Source organism: Schistocerca americana, chromosome 6 (assembly GCF_021461395.2).
Source record: "Schistocerca americana isolate TAMUIC-IGC-003095 chromosome 6, iqSchAmer2.1, whole genome shotgun sequence".
Lineage (NCBI taxonomy): Eukaryota > Metazoa > Arthropoda > Insecta > Orthoptera > Acrididae > Schistocerca > Schistocerca americana.
The window spans coordinates 337,782,194-337,803,334 of NC_060124.1; the positions used below are offsets into that span (position 1 = coordinate 337,782,194).

General features: G+C 41.4%; 1 protein-coding gene across 1 annotated transcript in view; it reads right to left on the reverse strand.

The window, feature by feature from the left end:
* Positions 1-2,561: 2,561 nt before the first annotated feature.
* Positions 2,562-21,141, reverse strand: part of LOC124620130 — a 52,796-nt gene continuing 34,216 nt past the window's right edge. Inside the window, exons 5-6 of the mRNA XM_047146801.1 lie at positions 12,463-12,624; positions 2,562-2,684 (exon numbers count right to left, since the gene is read on the reverse strand). Of these exons, the coding sequence (XP_047002757.1) occupies positions 2,628-2,684; positions 12,463-12,624 (219 nt within the window). The 3' untranslated portion in view covers positions 2,562-2,627. The remainder of the gene's footprint in view (positions 2,685-12,462; positions 12,625-21,141) is intronic.

Genomic DNA, 21,141 nt, shown 5'->3' on the forward strand with positions numbered 1-21,141 from the left:
TGTGGCATACATTTTGCTTATCTTTTAGGCACTATGTGCTGTTTCATCTGGCATTCCTTAATGTCTGCTATATCTCTTGAATTTTTGTTTTTTTACAATATAGCTTTATCAGCACATCCTCCCTACTCTGTCATTCTGTTACAAAACTTGTTTTGAAGCTTTAATCTCTTTATTTTTCCTCAGATCGTCTCATACTTGCAAGACACTCCATTTGACGTGATTAAAGCTAACTTGTGAAACCACTTGACACATGGAAACTACGTGCTAAACCGGAACTCGCACATGGTATCTTTGTATTTTGCTGTCAGTACTCAGCCGACTGATTCATCACGCTAAAATAAGCGTCCTGGCCTCATAGCTTCACTAAAACCTGTCACAAGTTCCCCTGCGTAACTTGCGAGACGAGAAATCCCAGAACAAAGTAGTATGTGGGGAAAGGGCTTAGTCACAACTTAGACGACAGTTTCCAGAAAGCGGCTGAAAACATATTCTCAAACCAACCCCATAGTGTGTGACTAAACTTTATCTCGACACTATCGTTTCTTTCGGGAGTGCTAGTCTCACATGTTATGCAAGACTACTTCTGTAAAGCTTGGGGGTTTGGAGAAGAGGTACTGGTGGAAGTAGAACTGTTTATAGGTGGGTCGCGGCTCCTTCATGGATATCTCAGTCGGTAGAAGACAGCTCCATGAAAGACGAAATTCCCAGTTTCATGTTGCAATCCGGGAAACAGTTTTCATCTACCAGAAAATTTTATCCCAGCAAATACTACGCTGCAGAGTGAAAATTACTCTCGGATGATGAAAATTAGTCTCGGACACCTAATGTGTATTTGTATGATAAAGTTCTGCTCAATGGGGTAAATAAAATGTTGAAGAAGTTGTAGTACTTCTGAGGTTCCTGTTCTTGTTCGTTTGCGAAACAGTGCCTGTCGTGCGATTGCTGGACTGGGTAGAGCACAAGCCATTATGTGACTTCCTTGGTGCACAACTATCTCTAAGTGCCACCCCAGGCTGGACTAATGAAGTAACAGGAAATCGCATCTCTAAGTGGGGTCTACTACAGAGCTACCAAAAACACACGAGGCTGCCAGCGCCAGAAATGTTTGGTTAGACTTCTGAGCAGTGAGCGAGCTCGTCTGATCTACGCTCATCATAGCCTTAGTGATTTCGAATCTCAGATCGTGTATTAACACTGGCACATTGAATACTTATCTCGTACCAGTAAAGCTCTCACGTCAATACTGTCATTTTGCAGCCGGTCTATGCGACTCCTTCAGCACTCGAGAACATACATTACCAGTCACTGAATCATAATGCTTTTTGCACTGCAAGTCGGTGAGTACCTCATCCGTATTTCTTCCCTACAAATTTGTCGATCAAGGTAGTTGCGTTATGGGTACAAATTGTCTAATAATCTGAACATTTATTTTGGAAATTGGAATCAACATTGGTTCGTTCCAGTAATTCTCGTAAATCCGCAGAGTACCACTGCGGTTAACATGACTTCATGAGCACATTGAAAAAAAATGAACCACCTTCTCTCTCTGAGTCAGTTGCACGCAATAATCATTTGTTTGGTTTTATATTCACAGTACATTAAAAATTCTCCGTGGTTATTTTCCCCTGATAACCACTAGTGTCAATATGACCCCAAGCTAAATTTCTTTTCGTTTTTTGACAGTTTATATTTATGCAAATAGGATCATTACCGCTACACTGACCAATGGTAATGTACGTTGTTCTGTTAGTTAACTGAAATAGTCCCAATATATCCGGTGTAAATTACTGGAGGTCTATATAACCTCAGATGTATCCAGTCACACTAAAAACTCATTGTAGGGAAAGGATTAAATTGAAACTAATGGTTCACATCACGAGTTCTTAGTAAAGTAACCTTCTTGTACAGGTTCTTCAATGAGAATATACTTCAGATCTGTAGAAGGGATTCAATAATAGGGTGAAAATGATGTTGGTAACAGACACTCTGCCATCAGCTAATCTTTATTTGTGATAGAGAGTTGAGTATATACACCTTATCAGTTGAAACATCACTATTGTTAACGCTGCAACGCAAAAATACTAGATTTAGGGTGAAAATTACAGAATTAAATATCGCTTAACTTACTTAATACTGCGTTACGTAGTTATTCTATTTTACCAATTTCTGAAAAAAAAATTGCAAATTTGTGACAATTTATATCAGTAGCCAATTAATAAACTTATTGCTAATGCAAATTGTGTAGGGATATTGGCACCAGCACATACTTTAGTTGCAGCATGGTGCTAATAGCACTCCCAAATTGTTGCTTATGGGTAATGTGTTATCCTGTAATGTGGAGTTCAGTATAATTTAGTGAAGGTCTTCAAATAAATTATCATGGCCAAACACAGTCATAATGTATTAATCTATCTGAAAATTCTTGCATTAGGCCTAAAGTAGTATTTTTGGTAGATTATCTGACATGCTACACTAAAATTAAAATCTAAAACATTATGCAGTTGTAGTTATTTTCCCAGAGGAATAAAGTACTCCTGTTTCAAGCTATGCACAACTGTATTCTTTTAGACAAATATGTTAAATCACAATAAAACAGCAGCGAGTATAGCAGCGAAGTCGATCCTTCTTCATTCACCCTTGAAATTTCGAAGAATGGTGAAGAATGAGTAAGAGATATTTAAGATCTGAAAAAGAAAATGTGGCTTGTAATCAGCTTAATAAATAAATAAATACAACTAAATAAATCACATTTCATCGTATTACATTTTTTGTATTTTATTGCTTCACATAATACAAGCGCAAATAAACATTAAATTACTACCATGTATCCTTGTCTTTCGTCTGATGGCAGCGCTGATTCAGTGTGCCACAAATTTTAGAAACTATACAAATTTATAAATATTACGTGGCTCATAGCTTGTTGCTGGTCTGTAACTCTATACTACTTGGACAGCTGATATGTCAACATAATTGTTTAGCACCTCTAGCAATAGTAGCCGACTCTAGCCCACATTGTTTACAGTATGCATTGTGGACCATTCTGTTTACATTAATGACGTCCGAATTCTCCCCCCTTTTCATCATCATGACAACACAAGCCACGCTATTTCTCTACTGGCGTTATGTTACCGGAAAATTGAAAACATAGAAGAAAGTAGATGTGGGAAAAATTTTTCAGGCAATCACAAATCTCCAATAGCAAGATGGCTGGGTTCGAAAATATGTCATTTTAATAAAACAGTCAATGACATTGCAGTATACATAGTTTTTATTTGTTGCCAAAGTACGACATATTCAAAATTTCCACTCTACTCCCTCAAGTTTCTTCAGTCACCACGTTCAAAAGTAATCGGTTACATATCAGAATTACATAATAAACATACACACACAAATATTTATATAAAATATTGTAGCTTCATTAACAAATTCTGTTGCATTTGTGCTTTGCCCGATGAAATTTTTAACTGTGTACTGTATCATTTTACACAGGTTGCTGCAACTGTTTCTGAATGATCAGTGTGTTAAGTTATGATTTATCCATGACTGCCTTTAGCATACGTTATAATTAAAGTTTCATTAGGTGACAATAGTATGGACGTTGCTGTGTGAAACAACTATGTTTGATATGTTGAAGAGAACATAAACTTGTTGGTGCAGTGATTTGTTTGGTATTTTCCTAACGTGGATATTATTCATAATTATATACTGATGACAGACTTTTACAATTTGATTATACTGATTTAAAACTAAAAGGCTATTACGATAATTCAGTGATACTCTGTGTTTATATTTGTTCACTAAATATTACTACTACTTGAATGTAACACTAAATTTTTCTGTGGTTCTGAAGGCATATCTGCAAAATGTATAGGAATTAACAGTTCCACAAGTGATCGTAGTAGACACGAACTTTAAAACATCACTTCACGGTATACAGAAATTAACTGTTTGGCTGGTTAAAGCTCGTTGCCCTCTGCGACAACGCTGTAATAGATAGTGACTGCCCGACATGGCAACGCAATCAGTTGTTCCACTAATACACAACATTCCAGTTGGAAATTTTAATATCTGTTTTCGCAGAATGGAAGGGACGTTGTTCCAGCAGTTTAACGGCGGAAAGGCGACAAAGAACGTGTGTCGAGACATTTAAAACCTTCAGTAGTTAATGAAGTGCGATCCTACGTGTGGTGGCACTATCTATAGTGAAACGATGATACGATGTCACGTCCGATGGCACATAGTCACCACGCTACTGTCTCACAGCAGAAGGGTCGTATCACTGCAACGTGGCTTCTAGTGTGACAGAACGTCGCCACTACTGATACCTGAGACCATTAGCAGGAGGTCCATTGTCAGCTCCAATTATTAATTAATGAAAATCGTCTGAAAAAGAAGAAACTGCAGGAAACAGAAGTGGGAAGGTATACCAGAATAAAAAAGACGCAAGTAAGATGAAGAAGATCAGGTTCACTACGAAGACACAAGAAAACGAGGCCATTTGGGGGAAGGCGGGTTTCTTTATAGAGGTGGCGATACCAATAAGTCCGGGCGGGCTTCCTAGGTTTCCAGCGGCCACCAATTCGTCGAACCAGTGTGGTCGCAGTTCGCGGTGCTGAACCAAACTACAGCCAGCACACCAAAACAAACGAGTTGTTTGCCGTCTTCTGCCTATCCTGTTACTATCAGCCACACTCGCAGTTGCTACTAAACCTCCAGTCTCTTGACTGAGAGGAGAACAACAGCAGCAGCTTATGTACTGTACATGGTTTGTATGTACCGTTAAGTCCAGTGTTATCCAAACTTCCTTCTGATTGTGAAGATAGCTGTTTCTTTCAATATTCCTAGTTTAACATTTACTGCAGTTTTCTGCCGCTTAAGTCAATAGCGTTATGCTATTTACTTGTTTCCATGACCTTTACAACTAGTAAATAAGCATTCTGCGCAATCTTATTTACACGAATCTAACGCGTCATCTAATGTAACTTTAAAATCAAATCATTAAAAAACAGTTTGTTGGCGCATCACTGGAAGGCCAAATTTGTTGCACACTACAATGAATGTATACACGAACTATCAAAACAACAAACATTTTTAAGTGACGCATTGGTATGTGACACAGTCATTACTAAAAGTAGCATGTAATTTGACTAACACATGACGTGCAAACGAACATACCGTAAATTATGGGCGTTACTCATCATTATTCATATGCAGTAGGCAAAACTGGTGGATTATTAATGAGGGATTGGCATGGGAGAGAACGCAATTTAAGGCACTAATAGAGCTGTGCCTAATGTTGGATACAAGGAATAATGCTCGGTTTGGTCTGAGAAGAAGATCTGAATCATAAATCATGAATTTCAGCTCCTCATTCAAGAATCAGAACTATTCAGGAAGAAGAAGACAGATCAAGACAACATAGAGAAAGAATTTAATGTCAATGAAAACAATGTATTTATGAAAGCAGAAAGTTAAGAAACTGGAGGCTGACGAAGAAGAAGGTGATCATGATGAGGAAGCAGATGAGATTATGATGTAGAAGAAAAAGTTGATGATTAGAGTAAAGAAAATGAATGCATGATTGCAAAATGCTGATCACAAAACCACCAGCAGATATCAACTGTACTCACTGGTATGACCCAAATGAACCGCTAGAGCGATTATTTTTCTTGGTAACTTTAAGAATAATGGGCAACAATTCAAATGATTATGATATGCGATCTATTTTAAATTTGCTTCTAGAATCATTGCACGGGCCGCGAGCGAGTAGGGTACTCGCGTGTTGTCAGTCTTCGCTGCGTAAGGAAAGCTATTCACTCGCTGCAGTAACCGCCGGTGTTATGAATATGGATTCAGTTGAGAAGAGACCAAGTTTTAGTGGAAACTGCGTACACTAAGAATCTCAATGGAAATTGCTGTGTATTTTTGTGTTTACTGCAGAACGTGTTACATGTTTAGTTTGTCGATATTCTGTTATGGGAAAAAAGTATGACGCTGAGCGATACTGCAATTCCAGGGATTTGCAATTAATTGCAAAGTTAAAAGAATCCTTCGGCAATGAGATAAGCCCGGTTATCTCAATTAATCCTACATCAAATATCATTCAAACTGTATTACAATTGGATCTGCCTGGCGCTTTTATTTCTAGGAATTTGAAGCTACAAATGAAGGTACAATGAGGGCAGGTTTTAGAAATACCCATTTAGTTGCTCTGACACTTCGATCATTCTCCACTGGGCCATTTGTGAAAGACTGCCTCGACATTGCTATTGAATCCATCCGTCCTGTAAGTTCAGTACAATTTTATGCACTTCGTCTGTCTAGAGACAGAATTGCACTCAGTATAGAAGACTGTAGTGTAGACGTTGAACGACAGTTAACGGTGAGAGAGCACCAGTTCTTTACATATTCTCTGTGCCTTGATGAAAGTACCGACGTTACTGATACAGCACAATTGGCTATATTCATCCGAAGGATGGATACAGATTTAAATATCACAGAAGAACTTTTGGATTTAGTCCCCACGAGAGACATACGTACCGGCGAAGATATATTTAGTGCTGTTCAATATGCTGCTACGAAATTGAGTCTTCCCTGGACCAAACTCGTTTCTGTCGCCACTGATGGCTGCCCAAATATTTCTGGCTGTAACGTGGGATTTGTGGGACGTCTAAAAACTGATCGCAGAACAGCAGTTTTACCCAGTTCATTGTGTAATCCATCAAGAGGCATTTTGTGCGGAAGATTGCGTAATATGACACGGTTACGAATGTCGTTGTTAGGACCGTAAATTTCTGCAGCAAATGAATCACAGAGAGCTTCGAGAATTTATAGATTCATTGGACTCTGACATCAATGACACACGTTACTTTTGTTAAGTAATATGGCTGAGCAGAGGTAAAATCCTTGAACGTTTCCTACTTTTCCTTCATCAGGTAGATCTGTTTATCGATTTGAAGGGAAGGTTGGATATTGAGCTTTCTGATCGTCAGTGGGTTGTTAACGTAGACTTTGTAACCGATAGAACGAGTGTCTTGAATAGTCTCAATGCTTCATTGTGGGGAAAATATCGGCTACTTGTATTACTAACATTCGCCCAATGCAAATAAAATTGCAGATTTAGAGAGGCAGTTCTAGGATTGTAATTTTACGCATTTTCCGACTGTACCGCTAATGTTAATAATGACCTTATTGCATCATTTTTTGAGCCTCTCAGTAATTTTGGTGTAGCATTCGCAAAACTATTCGACGATCTTAGGTCACTTGAGCCTGAATTTGATATCTTCACGTTACCATGCTCGGTGGAGGTCAGAACTGTGTTGGCAGCGGTATAATTAAATCTGATAGATCTGAAACGTGACCGCTTCATAAAGGAGAAGTTTAGGTGAATAGGTCCATTCTTGGCTTCCACAGGATGGACATAAGAAAGCGGGAGCTGCAATGTTCGTGTTTGGTCCTACTTCCTTAAGTGAAACCTTTCTCAACCTTAAAGTTTGGCAAATGGAAATATAGATCACAAATGACAGGCATCCGAGGGCCTTTCTTCGTTTGCACATCACAAGTGGTACTTGTCAGGACATTTTGTCGCTTGTTGCGAAACATGGGAATAATTTTTTTTTGAGTCATCAGTCTTGTGGCTGGTTTGATGCCCCCCTCCCCCCCCCCCCCCCCCCCCCGCACGACTTCTGTGCCAACCTCTTCATCTCGGCGTAGCATATGCGACCAGCTTCCTCTATTATTTGCTGGATGTATTCCAATCTCGGTCTCCCTCTACATTTTTTGCCCTCTACAGCCCCCCTAGTACCACGGAAGTCATTCCCTGACATCTTCACAGATGTCCTATCAACCTACCCTTCTCCTTGTCACTGTTTCCCATATATTCCTTTCCTGTCTGATTCTACGCAGAACCTCCTCATTTCTTACCTGCCCAGTCCACCTAATTTTCAACTACATCTCAAATGCTTCAATTTTCTTCAGTTCCGTTTTTCCCACAGTCCATGTTCACTACCATACAATTCTGTGCTCCAAACGTACATTCTCAGAAATTTCTTCCCCAAATTAAGGCCTCTGTTTGTTACTAATAGACTTCTGTTGGCCAGGAATACTCCTTTTATCAGCGCTAGTCCGCTTTTGATGTCCTCCTTCCTCCATCAATCATTAGTTATTTTGCTGCCTAAAATAGTAGAATTCCTTCACTTCATCTACTTCGTGATCATCAATACTGCTGTTAAGTTTCTCGCTCTTCTCAACTCTGCTGCTTCTGATTACTTTTGTCTTCCTTCGATTTACTCTCAATCCATGATCTGTACTCATTAGAATGTTCATTCCATTCAGCAGATCATATAATTCTTCTTCACTTTCATTCAGGAGAGCAAAGTCATCAGCCAATCGTATCATTGATAACGTGAATTTTAATCCCACTCCAAAATGTTTCTTTCATTTTCATCACTTTCTCTTCGGTGTACAGATTTAACATCAGGGGCGAAAGTGGTTCTTGGTCGTCCTCTCTTATTATTCCCTCTTGGCTCTTGTGCATATTGTATACTATCCGCCTCTCCCTATACCAAGCCCCTATATTTTTCAGAATTTCGAACACCTTGCACCATTTTACACTCTCTAACGCTTTTTTCAACATGATAAATCTTACGATTGTGTCTTGATTTTTCTCTAATCTTGCTTACATTATCAACTTCGACGTCACAATTGCCTCTCGGCGCCTTTACCTATCCTAAAGCCAACCTGATCGTCATTTAACACTTTATCAATTTTAGATTTTCTGTATATTATAATAGTTAGCAACTTGAGCTGATAGTGCAATAATTTTGGCACTTGTCAGTTCTTGTAGTCTTCGGAATTGTGTGTATGGTAATTTTCTGAAAGTCAGATGGTATGTCGCCAGACTCATGCATTCTACACACCAATGTGAACAGCCGTTTAGTTGCCACTTACCTCAATAATTTCAGATATTCTCATGAAATGCCTTATTTGAACTCCAAAGCTCTGTTAAATTCTGATACTGATACGGGATCTCTTATCTCTTCTAAATCGACTCCTGCTTTTTCCTCTATCAAATCAGACAAATCTTTCCCCTCATAGTTGTCTTTAGTGTACTCTTTCCATCTATCCGCTCTCTCCTCTGCATTTAACAGTGGAATTAGTGTTCTAGTATTAATTATACCACCCTTGCTTTTAATTTCACTCAAGGACATTTTATCTATCCCGTATGCTGAGTCAGTCATTCGGACAATCATATCTTTTTCCATTTTTTCTCATTTTTCATGCATCCATTGAGTTTTATGCACTTACTATTTATTTCATTCATCAGCGACATGTAGTTCTGTATTCCCTCTTTCTTTCACCAGCTGAAGTATTTCTTCTTTTATCCATTGTTTCTTCGCAGGTATCATCTTTGTACCTATGTTTCTCTTTCCAACTTCTGTGATTGCTATTATTAAGGAAGTCCACTCCTCTTAAACTGTACTGTCTACTGAGCTATTCCTTATTGCTGTATCTATAGCCTTACAGAAATTCAACCGTGTCTAGTTATTTCTTATTACTTCCGTATCCCACTGCTTTGCTTATTGATTCTTTCTGACTTATCTCTTAAACTTAGGATATATAGATCATAAGATACATAAATGTTTTTGTTTTTGTATGTAATGTGGTTATGCACTGAAGAGCCAAAGAAACTGGAACACCTCTCAAATATTGTGTAGACCCCCGTGAGCACGCAGAGGTGCCGCACCAATACGTGACACACACTCTACTAATGTCTGAAGTTGTGCTGGATGGAACTGACACTACGAATCCTGCAGGGCTGTCCATAAATCAGTAAGAGTACGAGAGGGTGGAGATCCCATCTGAACAGCACATTGCATGGCATCCCAGGTATGTTCTATAATGTTAACGTGTGGAGAGTTTGGTGGCCAGAGGAAGTGTTTAAGCACAGAAGAGTGTTCTGAAGCCACTCTCTACCTGTTTTGGACGTGTGGGGTGTCGCATTGTCCTGCTGCACTTACCGTCGGACTGCACAATGGACATGAATGGATGCAGGTGATCAGACAGGTTGCTTACGTACGTGTCAACGCTCAGACTATTATCTCCACGTATCGGGGTCCCATATCACTCCAACTGCTCACGCCCCACACCATTACGTAGCCAGCCGGCCGGTGTGGCCGTGCGGTTCTGGGCGCTACAGTCTGGAACCGGCCGGCCGCTACGGTCGCAGGTTCGAATCCTGCCTCGGGCATGGATGTGTGTCATGTCCTTAGGTTAGTTAGGTTTAATTAGTTCTAAGTTCTAGGCGACTGATGACCTCAGAAGTTAAGTCGCATAGTGCTCAGAGCTATTTGAGCCATTACGTAGCCTCCACCAGTTTGAACAGTCCGATGCTGACATGCAGGGTCCATGGTTTCATGAGGTTGTCTCATTACCCGCACACGTCCATCTGCTCGATACAATTTGAAACGGGACTTGTCCGACCAGGCAACATGTTTCCAGTCATCAACAGTACAATGTCGATGTTGACGGGCCCAGGGGCGGCGTAAAGCTTTGTGTCGTGCAGTCATCAAGGGTATACTAGTGGACCTTCGGCTCCGAAAGCCTATATTGATGATGTTTCGTTGAATGATACTTGTTGATGGCCCATTATTGAAATCTACAGCATTTGCGGAAGAGTTGCACTTCCGTCACGCTGAACGATTCTCTTCAGTTGTCGTTGGTCCCATTCTTTCAGGATCTTTTTCCGTCCGCAGCAAAGGAAATTTGATGTTTTACCGGATTCGTGATATTCACAGTGCACGCGTGAAATGAACGTTCGGGAAAATCCCCACTTCACCGCTACCTCGGAGACGCTGTGTCCCATCGCTCGTGAATCGACTATAACGCGAAGTTTAAAATTACTTAAAGTTTGATAACCTGTCGCTGTAGCAGCATCAGAACTGCGCCAGATACTTGTTGTCTTATGTAGGCGTTGCCGAACGCATCGCCGTATTTTTCCTGTTTACATATCTCTGTATTTGAATACTAATGTCTATACTAGTTTGTTTGGCTCTTCGGTGTATAATGTAAGTAATAAAATAGTATTACGGTACATTTAACCTGCCACCAATGAATCCTTATCACCGCAGGACTGTATTTTATGTATAGAATGTATTTGACATAGTATAATCTAGAACGGCACACACACAGACACACACACACACACACACACACACACACACACACACGTAACTGCGGGCAGCTCCGTCACGTCTGCCCAGCTCGGGGCCAGCAAGATACACGGGTCCAGCAACGAGTTGAGACGTCACACAAGTCGGACTGTCCACCATATTTTGCGAGCGCTCATCTCTGTGCAGAGCATACAGGAAATCAATATTTAAATGAAAACATACCCACAAAACATTTAATTTTCTCGGGTGCTAACGAAAACTTGCATACATTTGCACAATCAAAGGTTATTAAATTCGTCTGAGACAGTTACTCGACCCCCGCCCGAGACGGCTGCTGGAACTCGTAAGGCCTGCAGTGTCACGTGCTGTGAAGTACGTTCCACGGCCTGTCATTTTCGTGGGTCCCATGCCCGGCTTCACAAGGCTAAGTTAAACGGGCGCCCGGTTGATCACCTCTGCGCTAACACTTACAGTGGCATGCGAGAAGAATCATACGGGTGTGATCATAGCTTCTTCGAAGTACTCTTTAATGAAGACGATTTTCTTTAAGCTTGGTAGTTGAATGCCTTACGGCTCGCATCATGGTAAATGGCAGGATATGAAGTGGGCTCACACTCGTTCATCAATCAGAGTGAGTTCTTCATATAATCGTCATCTCTCTCCGAGGACAAAAATCATCTTTATTCATTAATTCTTCCACGCACGTACGACTCATTATTATATTTTTGGTTGGATAAATGGTAAAACGCTCACGCGGTGTCAATTTTATTCGCTCAGCAGTGACGTGTGACGTGAGGCACCTGTGGTTATTTTCAAGAATGGTTCAGGAAGTAAAGAAAAAAAAAAGATAGAGCGTAAACAGATATTTGCACTTAGCCTACTGTTAGCCAATCTGAGAACCGAGGATAAGTTTCCGATTGCAGTATTCTAGCACAGGTATCCTACACGAAAATCGACATACACGAACACCCGTCTCAGTTGCACAAAAGGGATGTTTACTTTGAAAGATGGAGTCTAAAATGCCATATTAGATCACGATATCTTTACGTTATTATTCACCTAGAAATGGTTCAACTTCCGTACTCTGTGATCAGATCTGCTTAACTGTGAGACTGTGCAAGAATCATAGTCACTGCACGGAATTTCTGTCTGTTGCCACACTACAACCACCCCAAGGCATTTCTGAGCGTATCATTTTATTTTCTCTCCTGTCTAACACGCAACTCGTTTTATAACAATAAGAAGTGTAGAGGGATATTTGTGGTTGCACAGACAAGGGAAACTTACTCACCGACACGAAGGACTCCCTGGAGAGAGGGAAGAATCCGGCGGCAGTGATGCAAAGCGGCCGCTGAGATCTCAGCATGAGCAGCAGCAGCGATCGTTTGATGGACGTGGAGCATTCGTGTAGTGACGTCACCGCATCATATATCGCCAGTGTCAAATTCTCGCCCTGAAACACCACACGAGACACCACAATAAACCTCCTGCAGAGAAAGAAGGATCAGACACGACAGTAACTCCATATTACCAATTTAGAGAAATATTTTAAGTCTTCTAGTCTTCATATGTGATCCGAAAGGCGACATATGGTGTACAGTGAACGGTTGTTTGTGTACAATTGCCATGGCTTACTTTTGCGAATGGTCCGCGACAAGCACGATTGTTGGATAGCCTCCACGTGAGTTCCAATATCCCTACTTTGATATTCGTGGTATACTCCCAAGCTAGGTAAGAACACTCTCGTAATTTTAACAGAAGATCACTTTTTGATGCAAAAAGTCTGTCTTGTTTCCCATCTCTTATGGAGTTACCTGAGTATCTCGATGACTTACGCGCCTACTAAGTGAACCAGAAATGCACTTCTCTTCTTTGATTTTTCTTATTTTCTCTACTGATCTTATCTGGTATGAATCCCCGACTAACTACGAGTATTTAAGTACAGGTAGAATGACGGTACTACTAGCTGTCTCCTTTGTGAGTGTGCTATTCCCTGATGGTTCTTTCATTTGTAACATCACGTGTGGTACTTCCGCTGGTTTGATTGGGAAACGTGTACCTCTCAAGTTTCCGTAAGGTGTCTGTTAAGGTGTCTGTCTCGGGTGGGTGAGCGAGCACTTGAAGGAGCACTGAGTCGCTGCTGTGAGTCACGAGAAGAGTGGGGTGACACTGTCCAGCCAGCCGCTGAAGCTTGGAATTGCCGTGTGGGTTAGATACAATTATAATGCTGCAAGCTTGCAGACGCCGAGCAATATGATCACAGTCTGACTATGCTAAAACTAAATGAACGGTTAAATCACAACAAAGAGAAGAATTCAGTAAATATATTACCACATTCAAATACCAAATTCTCATAGTTATTACCATTTGCGTGTAAAATTGTTGTACGACAAACCAGTGAATAGATGTTGAAATCAGATACAAAATCACATTACTTGTCTTAATATTGAACACGATCTGTTGTAAATGATATATTTAATATTTATTACTGTAGTGCCAAGACGAAGAGTTCTCCACAGATACACGATAGGTCAGTATCAGCATGAATTATTTATCCTATCATTCCAATTTTTTTTTACCTTCGTTTAACAAGAATTCTAATAATTCAGGGTCTATAAAAAAGACTTTCCAGTGGCATAATATGGCAGTGGCAAACTGAATAAAGTCGTGAGACTAGCTCTTCTGTTTCGCGATAAGTAACATATAAATCACAGTTAATTTTTCCACAGTGTTTAAAGTTTAACAAAGCAATATCCACTTGAAAATTGTATAAACAAGAGTATTATATACACTTGAAATATAGAACCATTGGAAAGTACGGACACATTAGAATGGTGTTCGAACGCCTAGTTGTTCACTTGACTGTATTGCTTGGTCACGTGACAGGTGACTAAAGCATGGTTCGTTGTCCTTTGGCGTTCATGTCTGCTTTGTTAAGGTCATTGGTAAAGTGTGAGTGACCTGTGAGACGTACAGGTTAAAGTGATAGTTCACAGGTATTTGAAGAGAGAGCGCTATAATAGCTGTCAGATAACTGAAGTTTGCCTAGTTAAATTGTTTATTATACATATATAGTCCCGAATGCACTCATATAACCGTAATAATTTAATTCAGTTTGACTAATCTGGGTACTGGGCACAATGCCATGACCTTACTTTCATTGGTTTCATTGCTTAATTTACTAGGTGACTTAACTGATGTCCTGTAGCTTTAGGTACTTAATTAATAGTCTACATAAGTGAAAAATTTGAAGGAATTTGTGTTTGATCTCAATAAATCGATATTCAGTCTTAACCCAGTTGTTAGATATACCATTATCCTGATGACTCATTCTTTTCTTACCTATTTTATTACTTTATTTAATAATACTTATGTGCTTTTGTAAAATAATCACTGATTTCCCGTTGGGCAGGCCATACGAATAATCGATGGTTCAACCAACAGTGCACAACCGAACCTCAAGTCGTATACTAATTAAAGGTTGTGTAATTGCCCTCTGGTGCTCAGATAGCAACAAATTGATCTTAACTATCAATTTTGCACGATTTATCAGTTACCAATAGACCAGGGAAGTTGCAGTTGTTCGCTCTCGTTCAGGATTGAGAAAATGCAAATAGTCCTATTGCACAGTCTATCTCAGTCTGGCACCTGCCTAACCTGAGATTAATTTTACGTCTTTGTTCCGCTTTAAATCGCTCTGTTTATGGTTTATGGATGTGACAGTTTCTAGCGATTGTTCTACAACCTTGTGATCAGATCAGAAGGAGTGAAAACTGTCTCTTAAAAAGGCATTAAGAGCAAGATGTACTTTGCGTTTCTTTTTGATGGTTGTAGGTGTTACGGTATTCAGCCTAGCAGCAACTGCCTTGTGGTCGCAAATTCCTGTATTCGTCACGATACTCACTAGTTGTCCAAGATTATTTGTTGGTAAGAGGTCAAGTATGCTTCCGTAACCACTATCGTTTCGAGTGGGCTCATGAACTAAATAATTTTCTAACAGAGCATTCAATACAATTTCGGATGACGTTTTATGGCTGCCGCTGGCCTTAAACGTATACTTTTTCCAGCATCTCGAGGGTAGATTTAAATGACCACTGACTATAATTTTATGAGTGGGTTACCTATTGGAAATGAGCCTCAAGTTTTCTCTGAACTGTTCAGCAATTATATCTTCTGAGTCGGTTGGGGGGGGGGGGGGGGGGAGGGGGCAGTCGGTAAAAAGATCTAATTAATAGTTTAGTCCGTTTGTCAGGTATAACCTCTATCCATATTATTTCGCAGGAACTATCTACTTCAATTTCACTACAAGACAAACTACTTCTGATAGTAATAAATACTCCACCACCAACTGTATTTAACCTATCCTTTCTAAACAGTGTTAGACCGTTTGAAAAAATTTCGGCCGAACTTATTGCCGGCTTTAGCCAGCTTTCTGTACCTACAACTATTTGAGCTTCAGTGCTTTCTATTAGGGTTTGGAGCTCTTGTTCTTTCCGAAAACAGCTATGGCAATTTCCAACTACAATACAGCTGGGTGTAGAGGTTAGGAAAATGACTAAACCAATGCTGATGGCGTTCTGTGAACTGACAGAAGAAATCCTGGTACAATGTCAGGAGGTAGCAGTCTGTGTTGAGAAATTAAATTACTAACGTCGATCGGCCACAAGCAAAAGTTGCAGTGGGTGACGGAACGTGCATACGTGATTTTTGTGTATGGGCAAGTAGATGGAGGCAGCAGAATAGCGCAAAGTTTGTACAGGACGAAAGACCAGGCTCACACCATGATTTTAAGACTGTTCCAACGATTAAGTGAAACAGGGCAATTGGTACCAACGAACTGTATGGGCTCGCGACAAAGGAGATACAATACTTGGTCCATTGAATGAGGCACCTACAATCAGCACTCGATCAGTTGTGCGGGGAATGAACATTTTGCAGAATATTGGTTACTTTTCACGGATGAAGCCTGTCCCATCAAAGACAGGATGCTAAATAGTCACATCCGTCATGATTAGACCTATGAGAATCCCCACGTTACAGCTGTGAAGGGCCATCTACACAATCAGTCAACTGGCGGGCAGGCATGGTCAGTGATTCCATACTAGGCCCGGCTCTTTTTACTCCCCGCTTAAATACAGTGAGAGACATGCAGAGAGAGACATGCCCGGAGTTCTTTGTTACATTTACTGTGACTCACGAACTCATCTAATCTTAATAACCCTTCAGAGCTTTCTTTATACATCAGCTACTGCGAGAGCCATGTCTTTGATTAAATACATTGCTGACTCAGTCGCAGGTACCATATTCTTCTCAGATTTATACCACTAGCACCAGCCTGAATTGTAACATAATCACAGGATTTCCATCTGCTAAGATGGTAGATTATGCCTACTATGTACACTCGACAGCAAAAAAAGTAGGTCACGCCTGAATTCCAACCTGCAGGCTGCACATGAATGTATGCAACCAACATAGCATATCTGTGTTGCACATAATCGCAACCCTCCACAGTACAGTCGTTGTACGATACGCAGTGTGTACTGCTAGAGACTACTAGAGAACACCGGTCTTTATGACAGTCCGTCCAGATGTAAAGTAACATCACGATAGTACAGAAGAGATCAGACAGTCCTTAACGTTTGTAAAATAAACTTAATTACAATAAGTGACATTTCAAACGTTATGGGACAACTAATTTTATCACATAAATCATTCAGTAATCCTTAGGTACAATTAAATATTTGAGACAGTATATGGATTTATAAAGTTGTATGGCAATTGGAAACAAGTTCTTTGCTCTCTAAAACGTTTACACAACACATGCTGAACGTCGTTCAACGTTCAACGGTGAGTGGTTTCGCATCAAATTTATGTAATACTAAGCAGTTAAAAGAAAACGTGATAAACGGCCGAAAGCACTCTATGGAAATCCCAACATTAACAGCGAATCACAAGTAATATCATTGTTCACATTACTCATCAACAGTTACTTGTACACAAAGTTGTACTTTAAATGCCATTATCAACGTCTTCGTTCTGGATCTGGATCCAAACCCAGAACCTAAAGCCATTGTTAACCAAGCAAAGCTTTGTGCCTTATCGAGACTCGATCACTATGCAGAAGGAGACGCCAAATATTGACGTTTGCACCAGTATAAGTTATCAATTCTCAACTTGAACGTAAATGACGATAATGTTTGTACGAAACCAGGAACCCTAACATGACAATTACCTTCTTGGTAATTAACCTCGAAAGACGTTGTATATTGTTGCATTGTCAAGGAACAAAGGGTGCACATGTTTAAAATTGAAATGCCATCATGTAATGCTGGTGACAAGGATGTGAACCCAGCACCTAATCACGTAAAATCAGAATGTAGATATCACAGTTTGTCACCAGTAAATGAAGTCTGAATCTGCATTGCCTGACCGGGATTCGAACCCGGAGCCTACCGCCGTCGTTGTCTAACCAGGAACAGACGAGAACTGTCCAATGTTAGTCCACCATTAGCGAGATGTGGGCACGTTTAACTAGAAATAAGGCGACAAAAACGTCTATGCTGACTGAGAGTCGAACGCCGCACACATGGTTATGAAGACACGTTAATAATCACATTCTTATTCAGTAGTAGCTAGGAGCAGTATGTTTAGTTGCATACCTTAAGGCCTTTCTCATCCCTAGTAACGTGTTGCCTAATATCTGCGATATCATGGTGTTAATTTACAAGTGGACTGACTGCCGTAAAAAGCAATGTTCTCTAGTAGTAGTGTACCATTGAGATGTAAATGAAGTGCCTCAGCACAAAGTAATTTCCGTCGTGCAGCACGTATTGTTTCAGAGACACTGAGTACATTAAATAAGTGCACAAAACGTGTATTATATACTACGCATATACTATTATTTGGAGAAGCTGCCGCCAAACCTGCTTACTTTTACATTCCGCTTAGTTGTCGTTATTGAATACACGTTTTGTTATGGCTACATGTAACGCAAAGCGCTTACAAGAAAGAATAATTTCCTGCGTCATGCTACTGCTAGCTAGGTGAAATATTTTGTGGTAGCTATGTTTAAAATGAATGTATTTTTGTTCGTCAAATATTTGAATGAATCGTCAACTGTAGGTGTGCCTGCACAATGTTATAATACCTGTAGCTGCGTTAGTTTAAACTACAGACGTGGGTAGGTTAGGTTGATCCTTCAAGGGGTGACCGTGGCCTTGCGGCCCGGGTCTGTACTAGCCGCGGCTCGCGAGGTACGGGCTGGCCAGGGTGGCCGAGGCGAGACGGTAGTGAGCGAGCTGGCGGTGGCGTTGGTGGGCCAACAGACCGGGACGAGCCAGCACGCCTGCGCCGCGTTCCTCTGCCTCTCCGTTTGACGTAAATATGTTCACCTCCTCTCCTGGTATCAGTATAAGAGCGGCAAGCAGAAATACACATCAGGCTGTCTGCCGTAATGGCTCACTGGGAGAGGTCTATTCGAGATAGAGTCGTCGCTCTCATTGAGGAAGGAGGATGTTCCATCAGAGAAGCTTGCAGATGGTATGGTGTTCCACATACCACTGCAACGAGATGGTGGAGGATCTGCCTTGAAAGAGTCACCACCAACAGGGTTGCTGGCTCAGGCAGGAAGAGAGTGAGCTCACAGCAGGAAGACAGGGACCTAGTGTCTAGGAGCAGAGAAAATCCCGTTCTGAACGCGAAGCAGTTGCGGCGGGAGACCAAGTTCCCCGGCTCCAGAGACATGATTTGCCGAAGGCTGAGGGCCGCTGGACTGCATGCACGATGATCCGCCGTGAAACAAGAGCTCAGCGAAGACAACGTTTTATACCGGCTAGCATTTGCGGAGCTCCATCTGAGGGCGTCATGGGACAACGTCATTTTCGCTGATGAGAAGGAGTTTTCCACCAGTAACGACGGTCCACGAATCGTTTACAGGCCGCTAGGGACTCATTACCGCAAGAGACCATCAAGAGGTTGAGACCACATGGTTGTGTACCTCCAAGACTGTATGGCCTTCCAAAGATTCATAAAGAGGGTCTTCCTCTGCGTCCAATAGTGAGCAACATTGGAGCTCCTACGTATGATTTAGCTAAACGTCTCGCTTCCTTACTGAGACCTATTCGTAGGCAAGTGCTCACATCACATACGAAATTCAGCTGATTTTATCAATAGACTGGGGACTTTTCGAAAAATGGTTCAAATGGCTCTGAGCACTATGGGACTCAACTGCTGTGGTCATAAGTCCCCTAGAACTTAGAACTACTTAAACCTAACTAACCTAAGGACATCACACACATCCATGCACGAGTCAGGATTCGAACCTGCGACCGTAGCGGTCGTGCGGTTCCAGACTGTTGCGCCTTTAACCGCTCGGCCACTCCGGCCGGCCTGGGGGCTCTTCGTCTTAGCAGTGTAGACCTTCTAGTAAGTTTTGATGTGGTCTCACTTTTTACAAAAGTTCCTCTTGCAGATTCTTTGACACTGATTGGTAACATGTTTCCTGATGATATCACTGCTTTGTTCAGGCACGCTCTTTCCTCAACCTATTTTATGTTTAATCATGAATATTTTGAACAGACTGACGGTGTCGCCATGGGTAGTCCCCTGTCTCCTTTGGTGGCCAACCTTTTTATGGAGGATTTTGAAGACAGAGAGCTTGAATCAGCTGCCCTGAAGCCAACAGTTTTTTGGTGGTATGTGGATGACACTTTCATAGTGTGGCCTCATGGAGAAGATAAATTAATGGAGTTTCTACATCACCTCAACTCCATTCATAACAACATCCAGTTCACCAAGGAAATAGAGAAAGATTGCCTTTCTTGGATGTCCTGGTTCAAAGGAAGAATGATGGTTCTCTAGGGCATTCAGTTTACCGGAAACCCACTCATACTGATCTGTACCTGCAAGCATCGAGTTCCCATCACCCATCGCAAACCATGAGTTTGCTTAAAACACTTGTTCATAGAGCTCATACTGTCTCAGATCTAGATAGCTTACCTCAAGAACTCGCCCACCTAAAGACAGTATTCAGTGAAAATGGGTATTCCATGCGGCAGATTAACAGGGCACTAACAGTTAAAACTAAGAAGCAGGAAGTGAATAAAGAGGAGAACATGCCGGATCAATCTTTAGCTTTTCTCATTTCGTTGGCAACACTTAGTTTAAAATAGCAAGAATCCTCCGAAAATTTCAGGTAAAAGTGGTTTTCCGCCCACCATCGAAGACTGCGGACCTTGTAGGATCAGTTAAGGACAATCTGTTACTACGAAAGGCCGGAATTTACAAGATACCGTGCCAATGTGGTATGGCTTACGTAGGTCAAACCACACGCACCGTGAAAGAACGCTGCACTGAACATCAACGTTACACCCGCCTTATGCAGCCAAGCAAGTCCGCTATTGCTGAACATTGTATTTCTACTGGACATTCAATGGAGTATGAGAAAACAATGATTTTGTCCACAGCAACGTCTTTCTGGGAATCCGTAGAAATACGACTGGCGGAAAATCTGTTAAACCGTGACAGCGGCTACCAGCTGGACAGTGCATGGAATCCCATCATCTCCACGATTTGCTCAAATCGAAGACGACAGAGTGCGTCGACGGCCATGGCAAACAGCAACGCAGAAGGCGACTGAGTTCCGCTATTCCACCAGTGAGGGCGCTGCCGGCGGGCAGTGTGGTTCAACTATCAAGGTTTCGACGCATGCGCAGAATAGTTACAGTATGCTACATATCGCGGAACGGAGGACGTTTTCACCAGTCTGCGACGGCTCACCTGAAGATGACTGGCAGGTGCCCAGTTGAAATATCATGCGAAGTATTGAACGACGACCGGCTGCAAGCCCGAAATTTGTTTGAACATGTGGGCTGAGGTTGCCAGAACATTAACAGAGAACTGGCCACGAAACCAACCAACTACTGCGGACGCTGTTTGGGACTGCGTCTTGGCCGGCTGGAGTGGCCGAGCG